General features: G+C 42.4%; 1 protein-coding gene across 3 annotated transcripts; it reads left to right on the top strand.

Annotated features, from left to right (window-relative positions):
• Positions 1-809: 809 nt before the first annotated feature.
• Positions 810-21,217, top strand: LOC136424114 (uncharacterized). Of its 3 annotated transcripts, XR_010753822.1 has the most exons (14): positions 811-1,068; positions 3,785-4,046; positions 5,746-5,827; positions 6,011-6,167; positions 8,691-8,760; positions 9,296-9,434; positions 11,424-11,545; positions 12,112-12,311; positions 13,167-13,437; positions 14,014-14,239; positions 15,508-15,650; positions 16,386-16,442; positions 16,783-18,045; positions 18,101-21,217. XR_010753822.1 is itself a non-coding variant. In XM_066412544.1 (13 exons), the coding sequence occupies exons 1-13, from the start codon at positions 962-964 to the stop codon at positions 17,416-17,418; spliced, it is 2,472 nt and encodes an 823-aa protein (XP_066268641.1). In that variant the 5' UTR covers positions 811-961; the 3' UTR covers positions 17,419-21,217. The 3 variants fall into 3 exon arrangements, 2 of the variants coding, with proteins under 2 accessions (XP_066268642.1, XP_066268641.1); XM_066412544.1 differs by having other exon boundaries at positions 16,783-21,217; XM_066412545.1 differs by lacking the exon at positions 16,386-16,442 and having other exon boundaries at positions 810-1,068; positions 16,783-21,217.
• Positions 21,218-21,803: the final 586 nt, after the last annotated feature.

The following is a 21,803-nucleotide window of genomic DNA, read 5'->3' as shown; positions in this document are numbered from 1 at the left end:
CCATGTGTAAACAGAACGCTCCTCGACTCCTAAGGGGGCACCCCCTAGTTTATTTTGGGTCTCAATTCGAGTTTGCACACCCCCAAGTCTAGCGACCGTCTCTTGCAGGAAATACTTCTGAGCCAAAACAACTGTGAATGGGAATGAAGGATATCCCTCTAGCTACAAGAAAACCCGAGTTTCGGTTTCTTCAACCTTTGTAATTTTAGTAAATATAAGAGGGAAAAAGTATTTCTCCGTCAAAAATGAGGCGCAAAATTTGGCATTTTCCCGTGGAACTAAACACATCACAAAATTTTTTGACACGAAAATGACTGTTCGTGACAGAAAGAGAAAACTCCAAGGTATAATCAAGCCCATTATAAAGAAAATCCTACCACTGCGATTTTCACAATAACCCGACGCGCGAGGTAATGCAACACGGCCAAAAGAACGCAACAAAGGTCAATCGGGGTCAAAGAGGCAGTTTACCTTCAACGCGTATGGATATCCGGAAGTAAGGCTCGGATCGAAACGCACTTTCCACCCAAAACACACCAATTCATACGCTTTTCAGCCATGTTAGTATTCAATGTCAGTTCGAAGCACATTTTGAGAAATGTGAACTCAAACCCAGACCCTCGAAACCCTTTCGTCCCTTTTTTGTCGCGGACTACCATGGACCACTGTCGCGGAAGAACTGGTGCGTGCACCGTTAAGTGTGTAAGTAGGGCCATAAAAAGGAGGAAGTCAGAAAACTTAATAAGGATTTTCCATCTCAACATCTGCTTGGAGATCAGGTGTGGGCTGAACAGGTGGATCGGCGCGGGGCATGCTGGGAAGTCCCCACCCAACAACAAGGAAGATGGCGGCGGCGGAGAGAAAACTTCCTGGTGTGATTTTTGTTCCGTGATCTCCTGCTTTAACTCGCAGACAGGAGCGGACTTGTCGGCTAGGACAGCGCCAGGACCCGACCGTGGCCATGGCGAGCCACGCCCGGGCTCTGTGGGCGGCGGCTGCGCTGTGCAGCGTGCTGGGGATGGTGGGCAGCGCGCCTGTGGGGAGGGGCATGTTTGTTTGGGGGTGCAGGTAGGACCGTTATGTGCATCATGTCCGTGTGGACGGGTGGAGGGGGGGGGGGGATAGTGACGGCTCGAGGAGGCTGTATGGATGACCTGGGCGGGTGGTTGTTTATATGTAGGACGAATGGAGGAATAGTGTGACATACTTGTGATGGGTCAGTGCTATACCAGGCCAGGCGGAACCATACTTCCGGTGGGTGCGGCCCACACGGGGAGGGGAGGGGGCCTATGTTGGTGGCGCTATACCGACAACAATAACTGATGCAACAGCTACAAGGTAAGCTCAGATAGCGAGCTTCACCCCTTCACAAAGGTCAGAAATACAGACACACATACACACACACATATGCAGATACAAACAAGACTGGCAATGATAAAAAGACATTGCCATGGCGACAGTGGTTGTTGTTTTAATTTTTACTGTACCCTGCTTAGTTTAGGGCACAGTGATATGTGGTGCTGGTCATACAGGATTTCTAACGAAAGGGCTGTTCTACTGGACAAATACACACACACACACGCACACACAGACAGCGACAGTTCCACTAGATTCTACCAGACACACCCCACTGCCAGAACGAACATCGATTTCATCACAGCCTGATCATGACAACTGAAAACAGCCCACGGACCAGGTTCTGACCATACAAAATGACTATTCTACTCTGATAGGACTGCTGTTTACATGAACAACATGTTAGGCCAAATCTACACACATTTTAACATCATAGTCCACTTACCAACAGACACAGCATACACCATGCAACAGCTTGTACACTATTTATGTTCCCTGAACTATAGAACTAAGTCCTCTAGAGCGTGAATGGCCAGGGATGTTAGCTAAGGATGGAATGCCAGGATGGAATCCCAGGTTGGAATGCCAGGATGAAATGCCAGGATGGAATCCCAGGATAGAATGCCAGGATGGAATTCGAGTCCCACTGGAATACCAGGAACACCAGTCATAAAGGAATTTGCCAGTAATTCCTGGAGCCCTAATGAAATGCCAGCCTGGGAATCTTAATCCACAGAAATGTTGTAGTGTAAAAATGTGTCCCATGTGTTCTTGGAAGTGTACAGGATTATATCAGCAAGAAAGTGGCATCTTATCAGCAGGATAATCATCTAGTACTAGTACAACTGGCTTGCTAAATTTCCTTGCGACAGTGAAATTTTTCATTGATCGATCTGGCTTGGACATGTTCCCAATGTCATGAATGAGGTTAATGCCCTTTAATTAATCTGCTTGTATAGGTAACTGAAGCAGCGTGTGCACAATCGTTATCAGTACAGAGTTGATGCAGTTATGACCTGTTCCCTGAAGAAAGACATTAAATCTTACAGTTGTAACTGTAAGGACCAGCATTAGGGTGTCTAAAAACATTGTAACAGACACACATCGTTTTAGAAAAGAGCAATACAACATATTACTGTAGAGCTGAGGTCTTAAATGGGTCATGTATACATAAGCCTGGCACATCTGGTAGACAGATGTAGCTGCCTGTCTAGGTTAATCTAGGAGGAATTTCCCGAGGGAGGCTTTCTGTCTGACTAACATTCCTAACATTCTTATTGTCTTAATATGCCTATGGACACATGCCTGTACAATTCCTAGAATAGTTGCAATCTGCACACAATACTATATCATTTGGCTCACCCCTGAGGCGTCGCCAAAAACAATAATTTCACACACACACACATAACGTTACACTACTAGTATACACACAAACGCACACTCACATGCTCACTCACACATGTGCACACACACAAATAGAATATTAGAAGAAAAGAAATGTTGTGTTTCTGTTTACGGTTACAGTCCTGAAAAAATACAGGTTCTTAATCTTAGGGTTTTGTAAATATAGCATGCGCATAGCCTAAAAGACAATTACCTGACCAATTAATGTTACATGACATCTGCTTAATGTTAAATGAACTATGCATATGGCTACTGAATCCTTTTGTTAGAAATAATACATTTTAACCTTGACATGGCAAATATTGCATAGAAAAAAAGGAATTATGATATTGGTAAAAGAGTTTTATTTGTGGGATGATTATGATCATTACGTTAATCTGGTCAGTTCTTAGGTGAATTTGGTGGTTCAGAACTATCCCCCTTGGTGCTGGATTCAGAACGTTCATACCAGGCTTCGCGAATCACGATTAAGGTGCCGGGTTAGCTTCGCAACACCGTGCTGCGCAGGCGAGGGAGTTAAAGTCTATTCTCAACACTCTAGCGTTCGTATTTGTGGGTTATATTCTGTGAAATTCACACACAATTCAAAAACATATAGAATCATCATTATAAAGTTATTCTGTGAAAGTTACCAAAAATACCGCTGGAAAAATTAACTTCCGGTTTGCGGGTCACTGTTTAATTGTGACAATTCTACTGCCTACAAACTTGAAAATATTGCCCAAATCTTGGTCGCAAACAATCACCTGGGTACCAACACATGTCCGTAATCATAGGTTTGCTTTGATTTTACCAAAAATAGTTGTATATTGCGGGAAAATGCTTAATTTTCATCCCAAATTTGGGGCCCATTTTCCAGGCACGGCGTGGCACACACGCCGGGCACAACGCAAATCCTGGCATTGATTGGGTCAATGAGATCCAGTCTACAATAGTTCTTGAAAAATAAACTTTCGAATCATAGTTTGTAAGAGACACCCAAAATCATTATAATAGATTGGTATGTTGTTATTGTACCATACAGGTTTGTACTGGAGGTGAACAGCTCCATGTCTGGCAGGCTGACCCTCGATGGGTCCCCAGTGAAGACATCCTGCAGCTTCATGAACCACCAGGGGGTCATCAGGCACACACCTGGGCAGGCCGGCAGCCAGGGGGTCATCAGGCACACACCTGGGCAGGCCGGCAGCCAGGGGGTCATCAGGCACACACCTGGGCAGGCCGGCAGCCAGGGGGTCATCAGGCACACACCTGGCCAGGCCGGCAGCACTGGTGTGGTGGTCAAGGTATGGGAACTTTATCTAAAGGGGGTTACAGGGGTGCTGCAATCCCGTGCCCTGACCGTGTGCCCCCTTACCCTGGGATAAAGTTCAGATTGACCACTCCAGGGATGCTACTAGGTCACATACATGTATACACACACGTCTGCAATTCCCCCCTCATGAAGCCATATATATATTATAAGTTATAGAATGCCCCATTTTAACTTAAAATTCTATAAAAGTCCACACTGTGGAGGGATGGGGGGGGCTACCCCCTTGTCTAAGTGCTACATGTGCATACTATATACACTGTACAGTATTATGATACATGTATGTGTTGGAGGCACCTGTTTCTGTGAAGATGCACACAAAAACTAGGCACAAATTCATTTAAACACAGACACTATTTTTCGAACAAATATCAATACAATGTCATATTTATTAAGAATTCCAACCCAGCCTTTGCTCATTGCTCAGGTACATTAAGTTAGATCACTGACAGTTGATCATGCCAGCACTAATGTAAATAAACATTCAAAGTGCAAGCATGTCTAACCCTGGGGTAAGGGGAAAACCCTGTATAGGTACCCGTACCTGTATAGGTACCCGTATAGGTGTACCGGTATACCCCATTTGGGGCCCCAACAAGCCAGGAAACACGCTATGACGGCCGCCATATAGGGCACCCAGAACAACTCTTTTTACGGTCTCCACATTGATATAAGACACAAACGGTTGACTATACTCGGTCGGAAAATAGCTGAACAGTCATATTATATGATCTTTTGATTTCTATGAAGGACGGAGTTTTGGAAAATACGGAATTTGCGAAGTTCGTACGGAGCGCCGATCTCGGTGACCTTTCTGCTTTTCATTAACTTCAAATGCAATACTCATGATCTGTTTGGCTGGACAGGAAATGCCGTTCTCGATGCACGGAAGGTCCACCATAACACATGTGCGAACTAGCCGCTTAGACGGAAAGTAGCCACTTATTGCGACACAAACATAACGGCGTGATTTGATCATTGTCTGAATATGTCGTGCTCGGTCTCTGTCTTTAGTGTGCAGTCCATTACCACAGAGATTTTCGGACACAAGCTTGAAGGCAAATGCTCAGCAGCATGTTTCTAGATGGTGTATTTTCGCACAATAAAATATTAAAAGGCATGCACGCCGAACTTTTCACATACTGTTGCCCCCGGCTGCCAGTCAGCACGCTGTGACGGAAGTTTTGTCTCTCCTTTTTTTTGGCGTGAGTCCGCTAATACAGAGATTTTCGGGCACAAGCTCGAACTGAAATGCTTAGTGATACATTGTATATTGATCTAAGCTATTTTCTGACCGAGTAGAGTCAACTGTTTGTGTCTTATATCAATGTGGAGACCGTAAAAAAACAGCCGTTCTGGGTACCCCATATGGCGGCCGTCAAAGCGTGTTTCCTGGCTTGTTGGGGCCCCAAATGGGGTATACCGGTATACCTATACGGGTACGGGTACGGGTACCTATACAGGGTTTTCCCCTTACCCCTAACCCTGACATAATATAATGGGGAATCAAGAAGTCAAAACAGGATTTTTTTACAAACCTCAAAAGCAGACTTAACAAAAATGTAGACAAATGTTTAAGCTAATGATGCTTCACTAGAATGTAAATGATAATACTACATGTAGTTGACTCATTCCTTGTGCCTTTCATCTTTTCATCCCTTTGTCCTGTACAGTTCACAGATGACTTAGCAGAAAAAGGGCAAATCTATGTCAGATGTGGCCAGGTGGTCTCCTGTTTACAAGTACTATCACCAGGTAAAGGCCATTGTTTACATCTGCTTGCTGATGCCGAGTATCATGTTGCATTCCTATAGTATATGTTCTGCCTCTCTGGCAATGAAAGAAAGGTACCTTCTGTTGGGTAGGCGGTGTAAGATTTTCTCTTTTTCTCCTGTGCTTTTGTTTCTAATGTTGACTTTAAAACATTTTGTCCCACAGATTATTTGACAGTTTTGAAGCACAAGAGCAGAACTCTGATGGCTGCAGTAGACATCTCCCATCATGCACCAGTATTTCCCATAATCCTAGTTGGTGTGGTCAGTGGGGTGGTCATTTTGCTGGCAATGCTCCTGCTCTGTGCTGCATGTACACAAAAGTAAGTTGTAATCTTGGACTTGAAACCTGGGTATAATTTTCTATGTACAGTACATGTTGTGATTTGGTACGTGTTAGTCAGAAAAATGCATGCTTTTAGCAGCTCTTCCACTGATCTGACCCCTCGAAGCATGATAGCCAACACCTCTAAGTCAGGAGAATGGGAACATCCTAATTGTATTGATTTATGTGTAAGTGCTAACATGGACTAGTTATAGTCAGACTGAGAACTGTCTGTTACCATGGTGTTGGAGGTGTGATGACCCTGACAGAGAATCCTAAGCTTCTAATGGACTGGTTTTCATGATATTGATGAAGAATCCTGAGCTGCTATGGGTACTTCTCATTTCTAAAGTCAGTCTCCTGGCTTGGAGGTGAACAGATATAAGTTATCGGTACCGTCTTCCCAATCAGCCCCCTATAGTGAGGACAGATTGGATCTGTTCATGTTTCTTGATTGTAAGTACATAAACCTATAGTATATGTATCTCTGTGGTTCCGGCAGTTAGCTGTGCTACCTCTTCCCATATAGACCAAATTCTGTAGATCCAAGGGGTGAAGTTTCAGCTCCGCTGGCCACAGTGGTTATAGGGGTTGCATCCGATGGTGACGTACAGGCAGCTTCAGGTCTCAGTTCTTACCCAAAGACTCTATCCATGTTATACAAGAATACGAAGACAAAAGAAAGCTGACAGTACAGTTCTGCCAATGCTGACAGGCAGCGTTCCCGCCCGCCCATTTTCCTTGTGCGTCCACCAAAATAATTTGGGGGGGGGAGCGCCGAAGGCGTGACCCGACCTCCGAAGGCGGTCGCAATTTAGGGGGGTCCCGGGGGACTCTCCCCCGGGAAATTTTGGATCTTCAAGCCTCCAGAAACGCAATCTCCCGCATTTTGAGAGACAAATCATGCCGGGTTGAGAGTGGTTGTCGGCGGTCCTTTTTTACCGCCGCCATTGGTATTATCGATAACTGCAAGGACATTATATAGATAAGAGCTACCCAAAAATCTTCAAAACGCAGGAAATCGGTAGATAATGTTGTCACACGTTGTAGTTTACTTCTCACACATTGTTATTCGTGTTTTGAGGTACGTGGATACCGACCAAGTTTGCGAATGAACATGAAAAATACAATTGAAGTCTTTCACTCTTTGATAAAACCGGCTCAGTTTTCATTTCATGTTCATTCGTTTGTTCTCGACCGGAGAGTTCGTTTTCATGTCACTATCACCGGTAGTTCTCGTGAACGTTACTGACAGGGAAAGGTATTAATTACCTAGTAAACATGAACTTACAAGTAATTTTCACAAGCAGACCGTACTTTAATAACAAACATAACGTTTAACTTAGTAACGTTTAATACCAAGTACGAATCTAGCTGAATCCATTTGTGGGTCAAAGAAACATATTCGGTAAATTACCGTCACAAAAGTCCACATGACATCAAGGCCGGTTCAATGTAGGGTCGATCCTAGAAAATCAGTGATCATCCGGCGGCAAAATCGTAACTGCAACTGTCTGCAAGGCAAACCAGTCCTAGTACAGGCGACAGCCATGGAAAAGAAAGTTGGGTCTCTACAGAAAAGCCGCCCGTGCTTCGGCTCCCAGTGACGAGTCTCCGTGCTTTCTTCACCCTGTATAAGTACTATTTCTTTTCCTACATAACATGTACGCTCATACTCGTGCAGTCGTACTGCGAGCCAAATATCAGGTCTTTGCGTTAATTTTCCAAGAGCAAATTGAACGAAATCGCGACACAACTTTTGACAAGATGGCTGCAGTCGGTGTGCACCACATCCAAACATAAAAGAGGGAGATCGCGATCACATTTTCCGTTGATAGACGCTATGATATTTCTCCATATAAAATCTAAGAATGACAAGAGGTTGGATGTGATTTTAGTGAATTAAAATCGTTTCTGGGACATAGATCAACTTTAGATGTATCGATGTGTTTTCTTTGTGCTTTGTTACATTGTGATGCTGTCACCCTTCAGGCGTTTATTGTTTGGAGAGTTCTTCCCAGTTCAAGATATAAACCGCTTGTAAAATACTTAGAGCCGCGAATATCCGTATAACTGTCATTAAGAAAAGTACAACGAGGGCAAGAACACGATATTTAGACGCGCTCCTTGTTCGAGTGAATCTTCTATTCCCCGCGGCCGTAGGACCGTCGGCACGGGGGCGTGTCGCACTGGGGCCAGGGCCAGGGCCGCCCGGCAATTTCATCGGTACCGGGCGTGAGTTTGATGTTTTTGAGGCGTGCAGCGCTCCGCCCCTGGCCATGGACTGCTAACAATGCGTAACAGAGAACCCTGGGAGAACATCGTAGGCTTCTTTCTTACTAAAAGAGCAGTTGTTCTAAGATTCTAGTTCCACTGGTGACAGAAATTAGTCTCCCTTCAAAATTTTGTTTGGACGCACTCAGCCTAGCTGAGTGCGTCTTTTCTAAAAAAAGTGCGTCCAAAGACGCACTGAGGTATGCCTGGCGGGAACGCTGCTGACAGGACATATCTGTTTGTACAGGCAAGTGAGTGAGGAAGTTGTCCCCACAGCCAAGGACAGCGGAGTCACCATCACCAGAAGTCGGAGTCTGGTACGCTTCAACACCATTTCTTGATATGATTTTAAAGCTAGCAGTAGACATTGTTACATTTTCATAGTATGTATATTATGGCTTCGTCTTCGTGCAAGCACTAGTAGATAGATTCTGTATGTATATGTTGGTAAGCTAGGGTGACTGGTTCTTTGGAAACTAATCGTGAATTGTAGTAAAACTCAATTCAGCCACCCTTTGGTGTAAAACAGCAGGTTTGTAGGCATTTGGCTTTTCCTACCTCGTACCTACATGTGTATGTGACAAGTTATTTTGCATAAAGTGTCCTTTACTTAGCTCCTGAGATAATGTACTAAATGTAGTAAGTTTACTAACTGTCATATAATGACCCCAAGGGAGTTCAAGTATTGTTCTGTGTGTTTCTGACAGCAAAGCAATATGTATGATTATGCCATCAACTCAGATTGAAATTCTGAAGGGTAAAGTCTGCCACCTCTGATTGCCTTGTTCATTATTAACTTCATTTGCATACTTGGGATAAGTCTAAAGCTCCTTTTACCTTCCTGTTGATTAGAATGTGGACAGCAGGAACATAGTCAGTGCTGACCAGGGGAGTCGACTGGCCGCACACGACCGACCCGAGTCGGGAGAACTGCTTGGCGTTGGCATGGCAACCAAGGAAAATGGTGCGGTCGGAGTTAGTGGGGCTGAAGGTTGGTATATCTATGGGATGAAGGTTTATTTCCCATATACCTTACAAACCTTGATATGCTAGAGGTGATAGGCTAGAAGTGCAATGTTATCACATTCATTTGGTGTTTCCCCCCATTGCAGTTGCCTGACAATCATTGTAGCTGTGACCGTGGATTATTTTTTCCTGAAAGCCTGTCGATTGTATTATTTTCAAGCAGGGGTTGGTTGGCCAGCAAAGCCCCATTCATCCGCAGCAACAATGATGCATCTTGTTGCCTGATTACCCTAGCTGATAGCTGCATTATGTGTATATTTTGGATTAGTTACCTTCGCCGAGAAGGTTATGCAGAGGATAGCGTTTGTATGTATGTACTATGTATGTATGTATGTATGTATGTAACATACAGGATAACTCGAGAAGGCTTGGATGGATTGTCTTGATATTTGGTAGGTGGGTAGGTCTTGATGAGACTAGGAAATGATTAGATCTTGGGTCCCCTAGCGGCTTGTTACGGTACTGCAGCGGAACTTCCTGTTTTGATATCTCGTGTTCTGGACAAGCTATGGAACTGATTTTCGAGCGGTAGATAGCTCTTTGGACAGAGAGTAAGTGGTATAGGTTTTGGCCCCCTAGCGGCTTTTTTGGAACTGCAGGAGCAGGTTTTGGTTCAAACTTTGAAAGGGAATAACTCAAGAAGGGCTTGATGGATGGTCATGTATTTTGGTAAGTAGATAGCTTGAGTGATGATGTACATGATTAGATGCTTATTATGCAAATCATCTAATTTGCATAATTAATGAGGAAAGTTTATACAGCCGCCAAATTCCATGGTAGGACTCTCAAACATGTGACATATGTATCTGAGGAAGAGAGAAATATCAATAGACATCAACTATGCAAATGAGGACCTCATTTGCATAATTAATGAGAAAATACTATAACTCAAGATGGGCTTAATGGATGGTCTTGATTTTTGGTATGTACATAGCTGACGTGATGCTCTGTATGATTAGATATAATCATGCAAATCAGATTTTCCAATTTGCACAACTAATGAGACTATTTCAAAAGCCCGCTGTGTTCCAGGAAATGACTTATTTAAATATGTTACACTTGTAACTGAGGAAGAGAGGAATGTTAATGGATAGAAAATATGCAATTGTAGGGGTAATTTGCATAATTAATGAGAAACTACTATAATTACATACAGGTAAATGATGGCAATTTCATACTTGTGGCATTTGAAAGTCATGTGAATGTTAACATCGTTGAATCAAATTATGCTAATAAGAACCTCATTTGCATAATTGATGAAAATTTTAACATAAATTTCTTTGATAAGCTCATACTTTGGACAACTTCTGTTATTTGGCTGAAGACAATCAACTGGTATGATTTATGATTGATGAGAAACACTCATAAATACGTCAGTCATAAAGGTTAAAATCATTTGGCGAAGGTATGAGGTCGTGGAACTCTAGTTTGCACTGTTGAATATTGAGTTAAATCTTTATTTTTCAGAGAAAGTAAGTCGTATAAGCTTTGAAAAGGAGATTCTAAATATATATGGCCTCCGTCGGAGATTCTAAAACAGTAAATAAATGCGGGATCTTAAGCCTGTGATGTAACATACCAAGTGAAAACAGAGAAAGACTTTACTTGATTCAGAATGGGATCTACAGTACTCTTGAGACATCTACTAGTACATTTTGTAATATGAAAGGGACGTCCCTAACCCTAGATGAGCTAGGTACTCATTTACACCTGAGTGAAGTGAGGAAAGTCGTGTTAAGTGCCTTTCCCAAGGGCCCATCGTCGGGGCGCAAGTTCGGACATGTCTGTGGACACAACCCGGGATTCGATCCTGGGTACCATTGTTTGACAGCCGTGCGCTCTGCCACTTGCGCCACACGACCCCAATAAAGAAATTATGAAAAGGCAAATTTTGTCCACAAAAATTTGTGTTCCTGTCATTCTATAGTTTCAACAGTGACGTAATTTTTTGCAGCTGGTGATCCTGACTGGCACAGGAAGTCCATGTCGTCACGGAAACTACCGGAGCTTCCAACACCGCCTCCAACAGACGGTGGGGGGGATGGCAAAGGACAGAAGAGCAGTCAGCAGGGCAAGGTTGGTGTACTGGGTAGATTTTGTCTCTCGTGGCACAAAGGAGTCTTTGTGTCTCACAGTCTGGCTGATGAGTGGAACTGTCCTGCGCCTCGATTGTTCACCAGAATGATCTTTTGTCATGTATTTTCTTGACAAAAATGTTAAGAAAATATCAATTTTTGAACAACAACATCATCACAGTTTCTACCGAAATGAATGAGACAATGTCAAAAAGTTCATTGGGAAGCAGACAACGCTTTTCACCACAATGATAAGTTTTCCAGCTTGTGCTTGGTGCCATGGTGGACCTTTTGCTTGAGAGTGTTGGCCCACATGAAAAATTGTTAATGTAACTTCCATGTGAGACCAGAAAGTGCTGTGGGTAGAACCTTACCTATAATGAGTAGAACAACAGGTCATCCTTCAGGCCACACTGACTTCACATCCACGAGTGCAACAATTTTTGTACCCCCAAAAAAGTTTGCAACCATAGTTTAGATAGTCCACAGAAGCTGTAAAATGAGCAAAGATATAAATGAAGTAGCCAAAAATACCAGATACACCTGTCTCCCCCCCCCCCCACCCAGGAGGTAGATACGTCGGAGCCCCTCCAGGAGTCTCAGTACGAGTCAGCGTCCAGTCGCGGGGCGGAGGGGCCGTACGAGTCCATACCTGACAGGAACTTCCCGTCCCAGGATGACCTGTACGAGGCTGTGAAGGACGAGGAGTCCGGGGGACGGCACCGCGAGGCTGGATACGCCAGGATGAAGGATGTGGAACAACACGGGTAGGGAACTTTTCATGCAATTGTGTTTGTTGTAAAGTTGCTTCAGGATGTTTCTTTATTTATCTTATGTTTTAATCAATATTGTAAGATTAACACTAGGAACAGCAAACATATAGTTTCACTTGCACACATAGACTACATGTACACACACACACAGTATTATGCATTTAGACACATACAAAACACACGCAAATACACACTCATTCACAGACATGCACACACTACACACGCACATAAATGTAATCACAGACATACATTTGTACACGCATGCACACATACATGTACCTGTACACAGACACACACACAGAAACACACACACACAAATGTATATGTGCTGAAATGAGCAGAAGCTACATTGTTTCCTGTATTTCTGTTTGTGTCATGATCATGATACATGTATAAAACTCTCTATTGAGCTACTAGGTAAAATCTTGTGACGTATCTAAACAGCGTGTGTAACATTACTAACATACATTTTCGAAGTGGCGAGGAAGATTATAATTTGAACAAGATATGTACAGTTCTTCTGTTCAATATTAGTATACTTACTTTGTATTATAACCGGTATGGTAAACATATGCCCCAGAATAAAAGAACCCCCAAGACAAATCTTCAAAATCTAATTAACAGACCCCCTTGAATGAATACATAAGAATGTACTAGGTGGATTTTGAGGCTGAAAAAAAATAAAGGTACCGGTGCGTTTATTCTGGAGATGAGAGTAGTTTATTTCTACAGCACATGGATACCTCACTATCCCAAATGATTTTTTTATTCATCTATATATTCTATATGTATAGCATACATCTGGCAGAGATAGCTGACTTGTACTGACCAGACTGCGCTTTTCTACAGCTCTGCGGGCGGGCAGCCGGGTGAAACAGCGGCAGCTGTAGGAGGGGCTGAATCAATTGAGCTGGCCGAGGTCGCCCCTCCAGTGCCTGTTAAAAACTATGACCCCAATGACGTGTTGGAGAATGGAGATGGGACAGTTCAACAGGCAGCTGTAGCAGTGGACAGCAAAAAGACCCCCGACTACACCGAAGTGACAGCTCGGGAAAGTCTGGCCAGCATCAGGCAGAGGGAGGCCGCTGCAAGTCAGGCAAACCCCAATGTGTACTATGAGGTGAGCAGGTTTGGGCTTTGGGTTAAAGGTCAAGTGCTATGGGAACCAACTTTTACAAACTAACAGAACTATCATATATAATGATAGGTAATGACTTGCAATTGAGAGTTTTACACATACAGGATATGCGTGTAGCAAGTTACATCAACTTTCATCATTTCACCGGGTATCCTAAAACCGTCATAATAAAAAAACAGTTATTGATGCCTCCTCAAGAATGTCTTGAACTCCTGGATATCTGAAGTGTGCGTACCTCATGGATTATTGTTGCTGCATTAAGTAGATATCTTTAAGTTAACTAGCTGTTTATTTTGATGTGGCAGTCTTAAGGTACCCAGTGAAATTCGGAGAGTTAACATTAAGTTAAGTCAGAAAAAAGATTAAGGTAAAAAAGTCTATATTAGAAGCTACATTGTACCTAGCAGAAAACACCACAATGTTAGACTTTGGTCTCCATTCATTTTCTTTCAAATTGTTCTTTCCCTTTCAGGGTAAATGCCACTAAGTTCCCCATTGCAGTGATACAAATTTACAAAAGTGAAGTCTGCCTAAGGAATGATAATGAACTGCTTTCAGGTTCAGGACAATGTATACGCCCAGGTGGACAACGGCCCCACACCATCAGGAAGCACTGCTGGCCCCGCCCCTCTGACAACCCCCCCACCCCTGCCAGATGCACACCCCCCGGGGCGGAGCAATCTGTCGCCTGCCCCAGGGGGAGGACCCCCTGCCCTGAGGACTACGGCACCTGATAGCGTCCACCTGCACCTGCCTGACCCCTCCAGGAACTCCACTGCATCAGGTGAGTGTTGCTGGAACATGTGGTCAGCTGTTTATGATACAGCTGGTGAACATTGGAACAGTTGTAAGCTACATGAAGGAGGTCAGTGACCTCCAACAGGGGTATTGTTTCTGTGTGTGTGTCATTTCACTTCATAGGTGACTTTGGAGGGATTTGTTTGAAATTTGACATGTCAAATATTGAGGCCCTGATGATGCAGGGCGATTTTGGGAACCCAGGCAGTATTTTCATCAGGTAGTGCCGAATTACAGAACAACATGCCTGTGTTAAAGGTAGTGTGGTTGTGTTGCCTAATGGTAGCCTACACAACAAACTCTCTCACTGCATGGAACTGATTAGCTACTGTCCGGGCAGAGGTCAGGCCACTACCTGGACATGAATGGAAGCAGGTTTTGATTTCCTGGTAAAGGGAATCAAACACCTTAGCCCAACATGACAAATGCCATAATTACTTCATGGAGGTTTGTGTCTTATGGACTCCTGTTATATATTTTTTAGCAGCGCCCTGTTCATTGTAGAGCAGTGCTGTTGTTCATGTCCGGGCAAGCTGCCCGATATGATGATGATGATGATGTTGTTCATGTTGTTTGTATCACAGGGCTTGGAATTCATTTTTGGGAATATGTGTAATTGTGCACTTAGGCCACACCAATTTAATTTCTTGGTTAACGGATTTTTGTTTTCCCAAAAAAAAATTTTAGAACAAAAAAATTCACGAAAACAGAAAGCTGGGCCAGCCTTCTGTTTTCATATTTTTTTTTCTAAAATTTTTTTTTTTTTAAAATCAAAAATCCGTTAACCAAGAAATTAATGTGTGGCCTTAACCTGAAAATTTAAGTTGAAGGTTCAAAGAAAGAAATTTGGGTGCACAACATAAAGTAAAGTAAAATGTTAGCAAAAACTAATTGCAAACCTACTGCCTCTCTTAAGGACTTGAATCTGTAATTCCATAGCTCACTTCAAAATTCTATGAACAAGTAATACATCAAAGGTTTTATTGCTTTTTGTGACACTTAAGTTGGAAAAATATTCTGAATACTAGTGTACATTTAGCACCTTTACCCTATAGCCTACAGATATATCTGAGTGCTCTGGTGCACCCACAGTCAAAAATTAGGTGCACAGCTTCAATTTTTGGTGCACAAAAGTGCACAATCATGTACCCAGTACATTTTATTTTGAGCCCTGTATCAGCAGTGGTCGCCAGCGCTTCCAAACAATGGTTGATTGAATATGGTATTTTCTACTGACAGTAACTATTGTTCCAGACATGCGAGACTATGAAGAGATCAATGACATGCCCATTGCAGCGCCCCCTAGTGACCTGTATGAAACTGTAGGAGGAGACCAGCCTGCAGCAGCAGCTGTCAGCAGGCCTACAGCTGCAGCTGGACAGGCAGTTTATGCCAAGGTAAGCTGCAGGTAGCATGTGATATTTACAGCTGCAGCTGTCTATCTGAGCTAATGGCAGCAACATGGCTGTAGCCGGGGGGTTTGGAGGGTTCGGAAGAACTTCGGCACATGCTCAAAGGTCGACTTTTTAATGTCCAAGATTTTAAATGTTATTATTATTTGTATCACCAGCGGGGCTGGAATCCTTGAAAAAAACTGCTCACACTGTCGCTGATTTTTACCTTAAAATCCTCTCAAAAACACAGGAAATACCATTTCAGAAGGTTCAATTTGTAAAATTTCCAGGCTGGAAGGTCCACTTTGTAATGTCCAAAACTGTTTTCAAGGTGGACTTATATGTATCATCGGCGGGGCAGGAATCCTAAAAAAACTGCTCATCACCCTGTCTCTGATTTGTCCTTTGAAATCCTCTCAAAAACACAGGAAATGCCATTTCAGAAGGTTGAATTGTTAGAATTTCCCCGGACCCCCTAGCCCTAGAAAGCTGTGCTCGCTGGTCCCTCTGTTAGTACGAAGAACCTCCGTCTGCCCAGGGTAGGACATCAGGCAATCCAAGCTGCTGGTCTTTGCCATGTGAATTTATGTACATCCTACAACACTGTTTGACCAATTCAGATTCATTTTGGATTTCTTTTTGCAGTTTTAGATAAAAGCAGTTCTACTACATATGAAGTGATATGACATCTGTGATGACGGTATCTGTTTATTTGACAACTTTCCGTCCATTTATCAGATAAACAAAGAGCGCAGCAAATCAACCAAAGAGGGACAAGTTATGCCAAACCCTCAGGCAAGTTTTCCGGCTGGATGAGAACTCTTATCGTATCATCAGTATGTTTATCCTGTCACATTTCTGTCTCTGAGGATTTTTCCTGAGTCTTTCTTTTTCCTTTTTTATTTAGCCCACCTGCTCTGTTATTTCTCAATATATATTGAAAAATATTGGAGAACAAAAAATGTGAATTTGTGGGCCTTTCAATTGTTCTTACCCTGTAATCAATGCAAATTTGATGCCAAAAGGCTACTCAGCAGGGAGAAGGTCAATATGTCTGTGTATACAAACATTACTGTCTTTCTTTCATGTCTATTTGTAGTGTATTGTGATTGTAAAGTTGCTCTATTCTCTACAGGACAGAGGTAACAAAGCCCACACCATCCACGCTGTGGACCATCACTCGCTTCAGGCAACCTTGGGCGTGGCAGGGTCACAGGTCAATGAACTCTATGCACAGGTCAACAAGTCCAACAGGAAGAGCCAGAAATCATCTAGGGGGCACGGCAATGAGGTAGAACCCCCCTATAGTAAGGTGAAAGAATCTACAGGGGGGGATCGTGCAGAACCCCCCTACAGCAGGGTGAAGGAATCAGTGGGGGGTGGTCAGGTAGAACCCCCCAATAGTAGAGTGAACGATGGGGGGGACCCTACAGGGCAGGAGGGGGCAACAAGCGGGCTTGTGGATGCAAGGGATGATGGGTATGCCACCCTGAAAGATCCACAGGGCATGGGTGCTCGGGCTGGTATCCCATCAGCCCCTGGGGGGCCGCTGGGCAGAACCACTGTTGTAGCGGAGGGGGAGGACCTGGAGGGGTACGAGAACTTGGGGGACTGGCAACCTGATGCAGTTACACCAAAGGATCAACAGGGGGCGTCTCCAGGTCAGCGCAAACTTGGCGAAACCTTCTGGCAGAAGGCAGAACATTTGTACGACGAAATCCCACAGGCCAAGGCAGAGGACAAGGATCTCATCCCCACCACGGAGCTCTGAAGGTCACTACAACACCAAATGATCTGTCATACCAAAAATGTGAAATGTCTCCAGCTTATATCAATAGTGGTAGAGTCACGCCCTGCAGACTTTCTGCTGGATATTTACCAAATTAGGAAGATCTCAGGCAGTGTCTTTCTTGGCATATCCTATACGCTGTTTCATGATCTTTGATTACTGTCTTCCTTAGAATGTGTAACTGTCCTCAATAGTGTTTTATACAGACGTTACTGATTAGCAAGTTGGGAGTCATTGCCTTCCACCTACCATAGCAGTTAGCACAGGATTAATAAGTTCACTTGGTGATCGTGCTATGGTAATAAACTGGAGATCTGCTTAGGAACTATTGCGCTACAATGTAGTAACCCTAGTTGTTTCCTCCTGTCCTAGTGCCTGTCGGCAATTCAACATTTTTCCTCTAAGTAGACTCGGATCATGGTGCTACATGTAGTTATTGCCTCCTTCCTAGCATTGTGTTGGACATCAGGTGCACACTGCTAGGTGTTGGACATCAGGTGCACACTGCTAGGTGTTGGACATCAGGTGCACACTGCTAGGTGTTGGACATCAGGTGCACACTGCTAGGTGTTGGACATCAGGTGCACACTGCTAGGTGTTGGACATCAGGTGCACACTCTAGGTGTTGGACATCAGGTGCACACTGCTAGGTGTTGGACATCAGGTGCACACTGCTAGGTGCTAGTTGTCGCCTGGAGCCTAGCATGTATGAAGAGAACGGCTGAAGGTTTTTTGATAATGTTATTAGACTTATGACAATGTTATTTATAAGGCTACTAGTATCAAGCTAGGAAAGACATGCCAGACAAAGTAATCTAATATCTATCAAATGCTGCACTAGATACTTAGCCAAGATTTAGCCTAGCACATATTCTTAGCGTTGGCTTGTAGCCCATGGCAAGATATCTCCTACATTAATGCAAACTGTAAGGGCAAAATATTTGAGAGAATTTAGTTTTGTGGTAAGAAGAAAATGAAGTGTTCCCGGTGGTTTAAGTTTGCGGATAAAAGAAGGGGGTAGCCAGGCAGAAGACAAAACAAAAAATTTTGTGGTGGTTTTAAGTTCATGGCGAACAGCTCGAGATCACCCCGAAAATCACAAACATACAACCACCGTGAATATCTCCTCTTTTACTGTATGCCAGCCAAGTAGTTCTTCTAGGCTTCAGTTCCAGAAAAACTATCTAGAAAGGTCATACTCCAATAAACCGAGTACTAGTATTACATAACACTTAGTGTGTAAGATGCTCAATTCCCTAGTTCAGATAGTTCTTCAGTTTTGTGTGGTTATTACTATAATAGGCTTAATAAACAGTCTATTATACAGTGTACGATAGAAAAGATTTTACTGAATTGCTAAATGCTTTGGATTGTGAATTTTAAGTTCTCTAGAACACATTCATACACTCATAAGCAGACTATGGCTCTGGTGTACTTGCCTTGGATACTTCAATATCATCACAGATCACATGCTGTTTGAAATTACAATATTGTTTATTGTAATTAAAATCTAGTGTACAGATAGAGGTCACGACCTCTTTTTGTGGTGACTGCTGCAGTTGATTGTATGTTTGCATATATTAAAAGGAATAACGTATTCAGGCAGTCATTAAAGACGAGTGATGCCTCAGTACACTCACAATATAGAATAGGAACTTTTTTTCATGGCATGTACAATTTCAAACTCACGAACACGGCATCTGTGCATTGAGACTGTGTGTTATGACCACTTGTAAATATTTTATCATGTTTGTGTGGCTCATGATCTTATCTCGTTTTTTGTCTTTTTGTGCTTTTTTTTTCTTTTATCAAGACTGAAACGAGAGAAATGTATTAAACAGAATTCTTATATGTACAACTACAAGTACTCAAAACAAAACACAAAATAATTTTGCTTAAACCATCATCACTTGTATTGTTAACAAAAATTATTTCCAGATGTTATGTCTTTCTTGTGTTTTTTTCAGCAGGATGGAATATGTTTTTAAACCACTACCGACCCTACTTCCATTACACAGGTCATCCTGTCAGGTGTACCCATTTAGGCAATATCATGTGGAGTGGGGAGGGCAGCAGATGTCAGTGAGGCATCAGATTGTAAATGACACTGAGTTTTATACATTGTAATGCTATAGTGTCTAAACTGCATTTCCCACCAAAGTAAATTGATGGAACACAACAAATATGTGTTTTACTGAAATGTTATCCTTGGCAGCTTACATGTCGATCATTTCAGACTGTGTTTTTAACCAAAGATATGCATGTGTTCCTTATGTATTATGTAGATGATGTATCATTGACCAGTGTAACATTTATTAAGTCTGTACTCATGCCTTAGTCACAACTGTAATTGTTGATTTGTTACTGGCATATACAAAATGTATACAACATATTCTGAGATTATGCTTGACGAAGTCTGCTAGTGTTTAACTTTTACTCTCATAATACCCTAAGAATGCCACAGTTTTTAAAAATCAGGTCTGGAAATGTAGATAGATCTGCTTAATGCATTGTGCTGTTCATGACATTGTTGAGAATGCCTCCACAACACCATTTTGATGTGGCGGCCTTAAGGTACCCAACAGAATGATGAGAGTTAATATTATTTTGCACAGGTTCTTAGTTGTGGTACTAGTTTATGTACATCCTGAGGTTTTTAAGGCTACAAATTTCTATTCCTGCGGCATTCTTGACATTTTACAAAATAGGAATTCTGTAAGTTAGAGCAACTCACTAAAACCCCAGCTACATGTAAGTGAACTTTTCTGAAGCATCAAAAATGGTTCATTCCATTCAGTATTCTTCATGCTGACTTCTGTTTGGGCTGTTATCAGATTTTATGATAAGGCCATGTTGATTTGATTTTATTGATGACATCCTCCGGAGACCTCAAAACTGATGCGAGCGTGCAAATAAGAAAAGTTTGACCAGAAAAAAAAGGTGCATCCAGTATGAAATCTACGTGGTTAGGAAGGTTGAACAAAACTAAACACATTGAGTATGGTATACCGAAATATAGATTCTTCATTTTTGTTCTTTGAAAACTTCTTCTTTGGCTTTGAAATTGACTTTAGCATTCTGTGATATTAGTATCCGTTTTCTGAAATATTTGTTGCAATATACAGCATGTATTTTCTCATTTTGCAGTTGCTTTTCACGCTCTACAGTATGGTTGTGGACAAAAATTTATGTGCGCGCAGATGTCATCCAGGTATAACCAGATCAACATGGCCTAACTTACAGTCAAATTGATAACAATCCTTGCAAAATTGTTTTAAAAGTCAAGTCTTTCTGCACCGTAACTACATATTGAAAGTGTACATGTTTGAAAGATTGTCCTGTGTGACGTGGCTTTAAATCAAAAGAAGCTGGGGCAGATGTCATGATGTCAGTTTCACTGACCCTACATACCAGAATGTTCTGAACCATGTTAAAATTGATATGTCGCTCTGCTTTTCATAGAGTAATTTTGTAACACATACATGTAAGATGTTTTAACTCTGAGTGGAAATGAAGTCATGTTTTGCTGATTCTGTTGCTTTGAAATCTAGATCTTTTAAGAGGAAAGAATGATATTTGTCATTTGCAGTATAACATTTTTGGCAATGCCTCAGGCCTGGGGCCTTACTACAATGATTTAGGCATATTGTTCTGTAGAAAATAATGACTGTTGAAGCGTCCTTGTTCTAACGGAATGCAAATCTTGTGTATATTGGTTCTGCTATAGGCTGTAAATGTATCAGAGAGATTATCATTTTATAATAAACTAGACAAGACAATATGAGGTGTTGGTTGTGTTCTTTCTGTATGAAGCATTACCTTGTTGATGCCAATGGGATGCACATCCAAACATTCATTACACCACTCTCCTGTGATGTTAGATATCAACACAAAGGAAGAACACTTTTTTTTCATTTTTAACATCATCTTTATTCCACACAGCACATGTATAAAAGGGCACACACTAACAAAAGATGAAAGTGTTAAAAGTTACACCTCAATCAGATCATTAAAGAAGGCAGGGCGGAAAGTAAACTGCTGTGCCTCAGACATCCAGTGCTGAATTATTGTTCGTGTATATGGCGCAATTTTCATTACAGCCAGGGTGTTTCATTGGCTACTTCTATTGCACATGAATGTGTATTGTTAGATCATTGGCTGGAAGACAGCCCAGACAGGGATTCTCACACAGCATTGTTGATATTGGGTGCCATGTAACATACAATGTACATGTAAATCAGTCCAGCATTCACTTAATATGACTAATACACATCAGATTAGTTACTTTTTTCTTAAAGTCACTGAAAGTCTTTCGAAAACGTTGTTTTGAATACGCGTACATGTACAGTAGACTCCGCTTAACTGCA

The sequence above is a fragment of the Branchiostoma lanceolatum genome, chromosome 18 (genome assembly GCF_035083965.1).
Source record: "Branchiostoma lanceolatum isolate klBraLanc5 chromosome 18, klBraLanc5.hap2, whole genome shotgun sequence".
NCBI lineage: Eukaryota > Metazoa > Chordata > Leptocardii > Amphioxiformes > Branchiostomatidae > Branchiostoma > Branchiostoma lanceolatum.
Note: the sequence above shows the minus strand (reverse complement) of the source record. Positions and strands in the feature narration are given on the sequence as shown.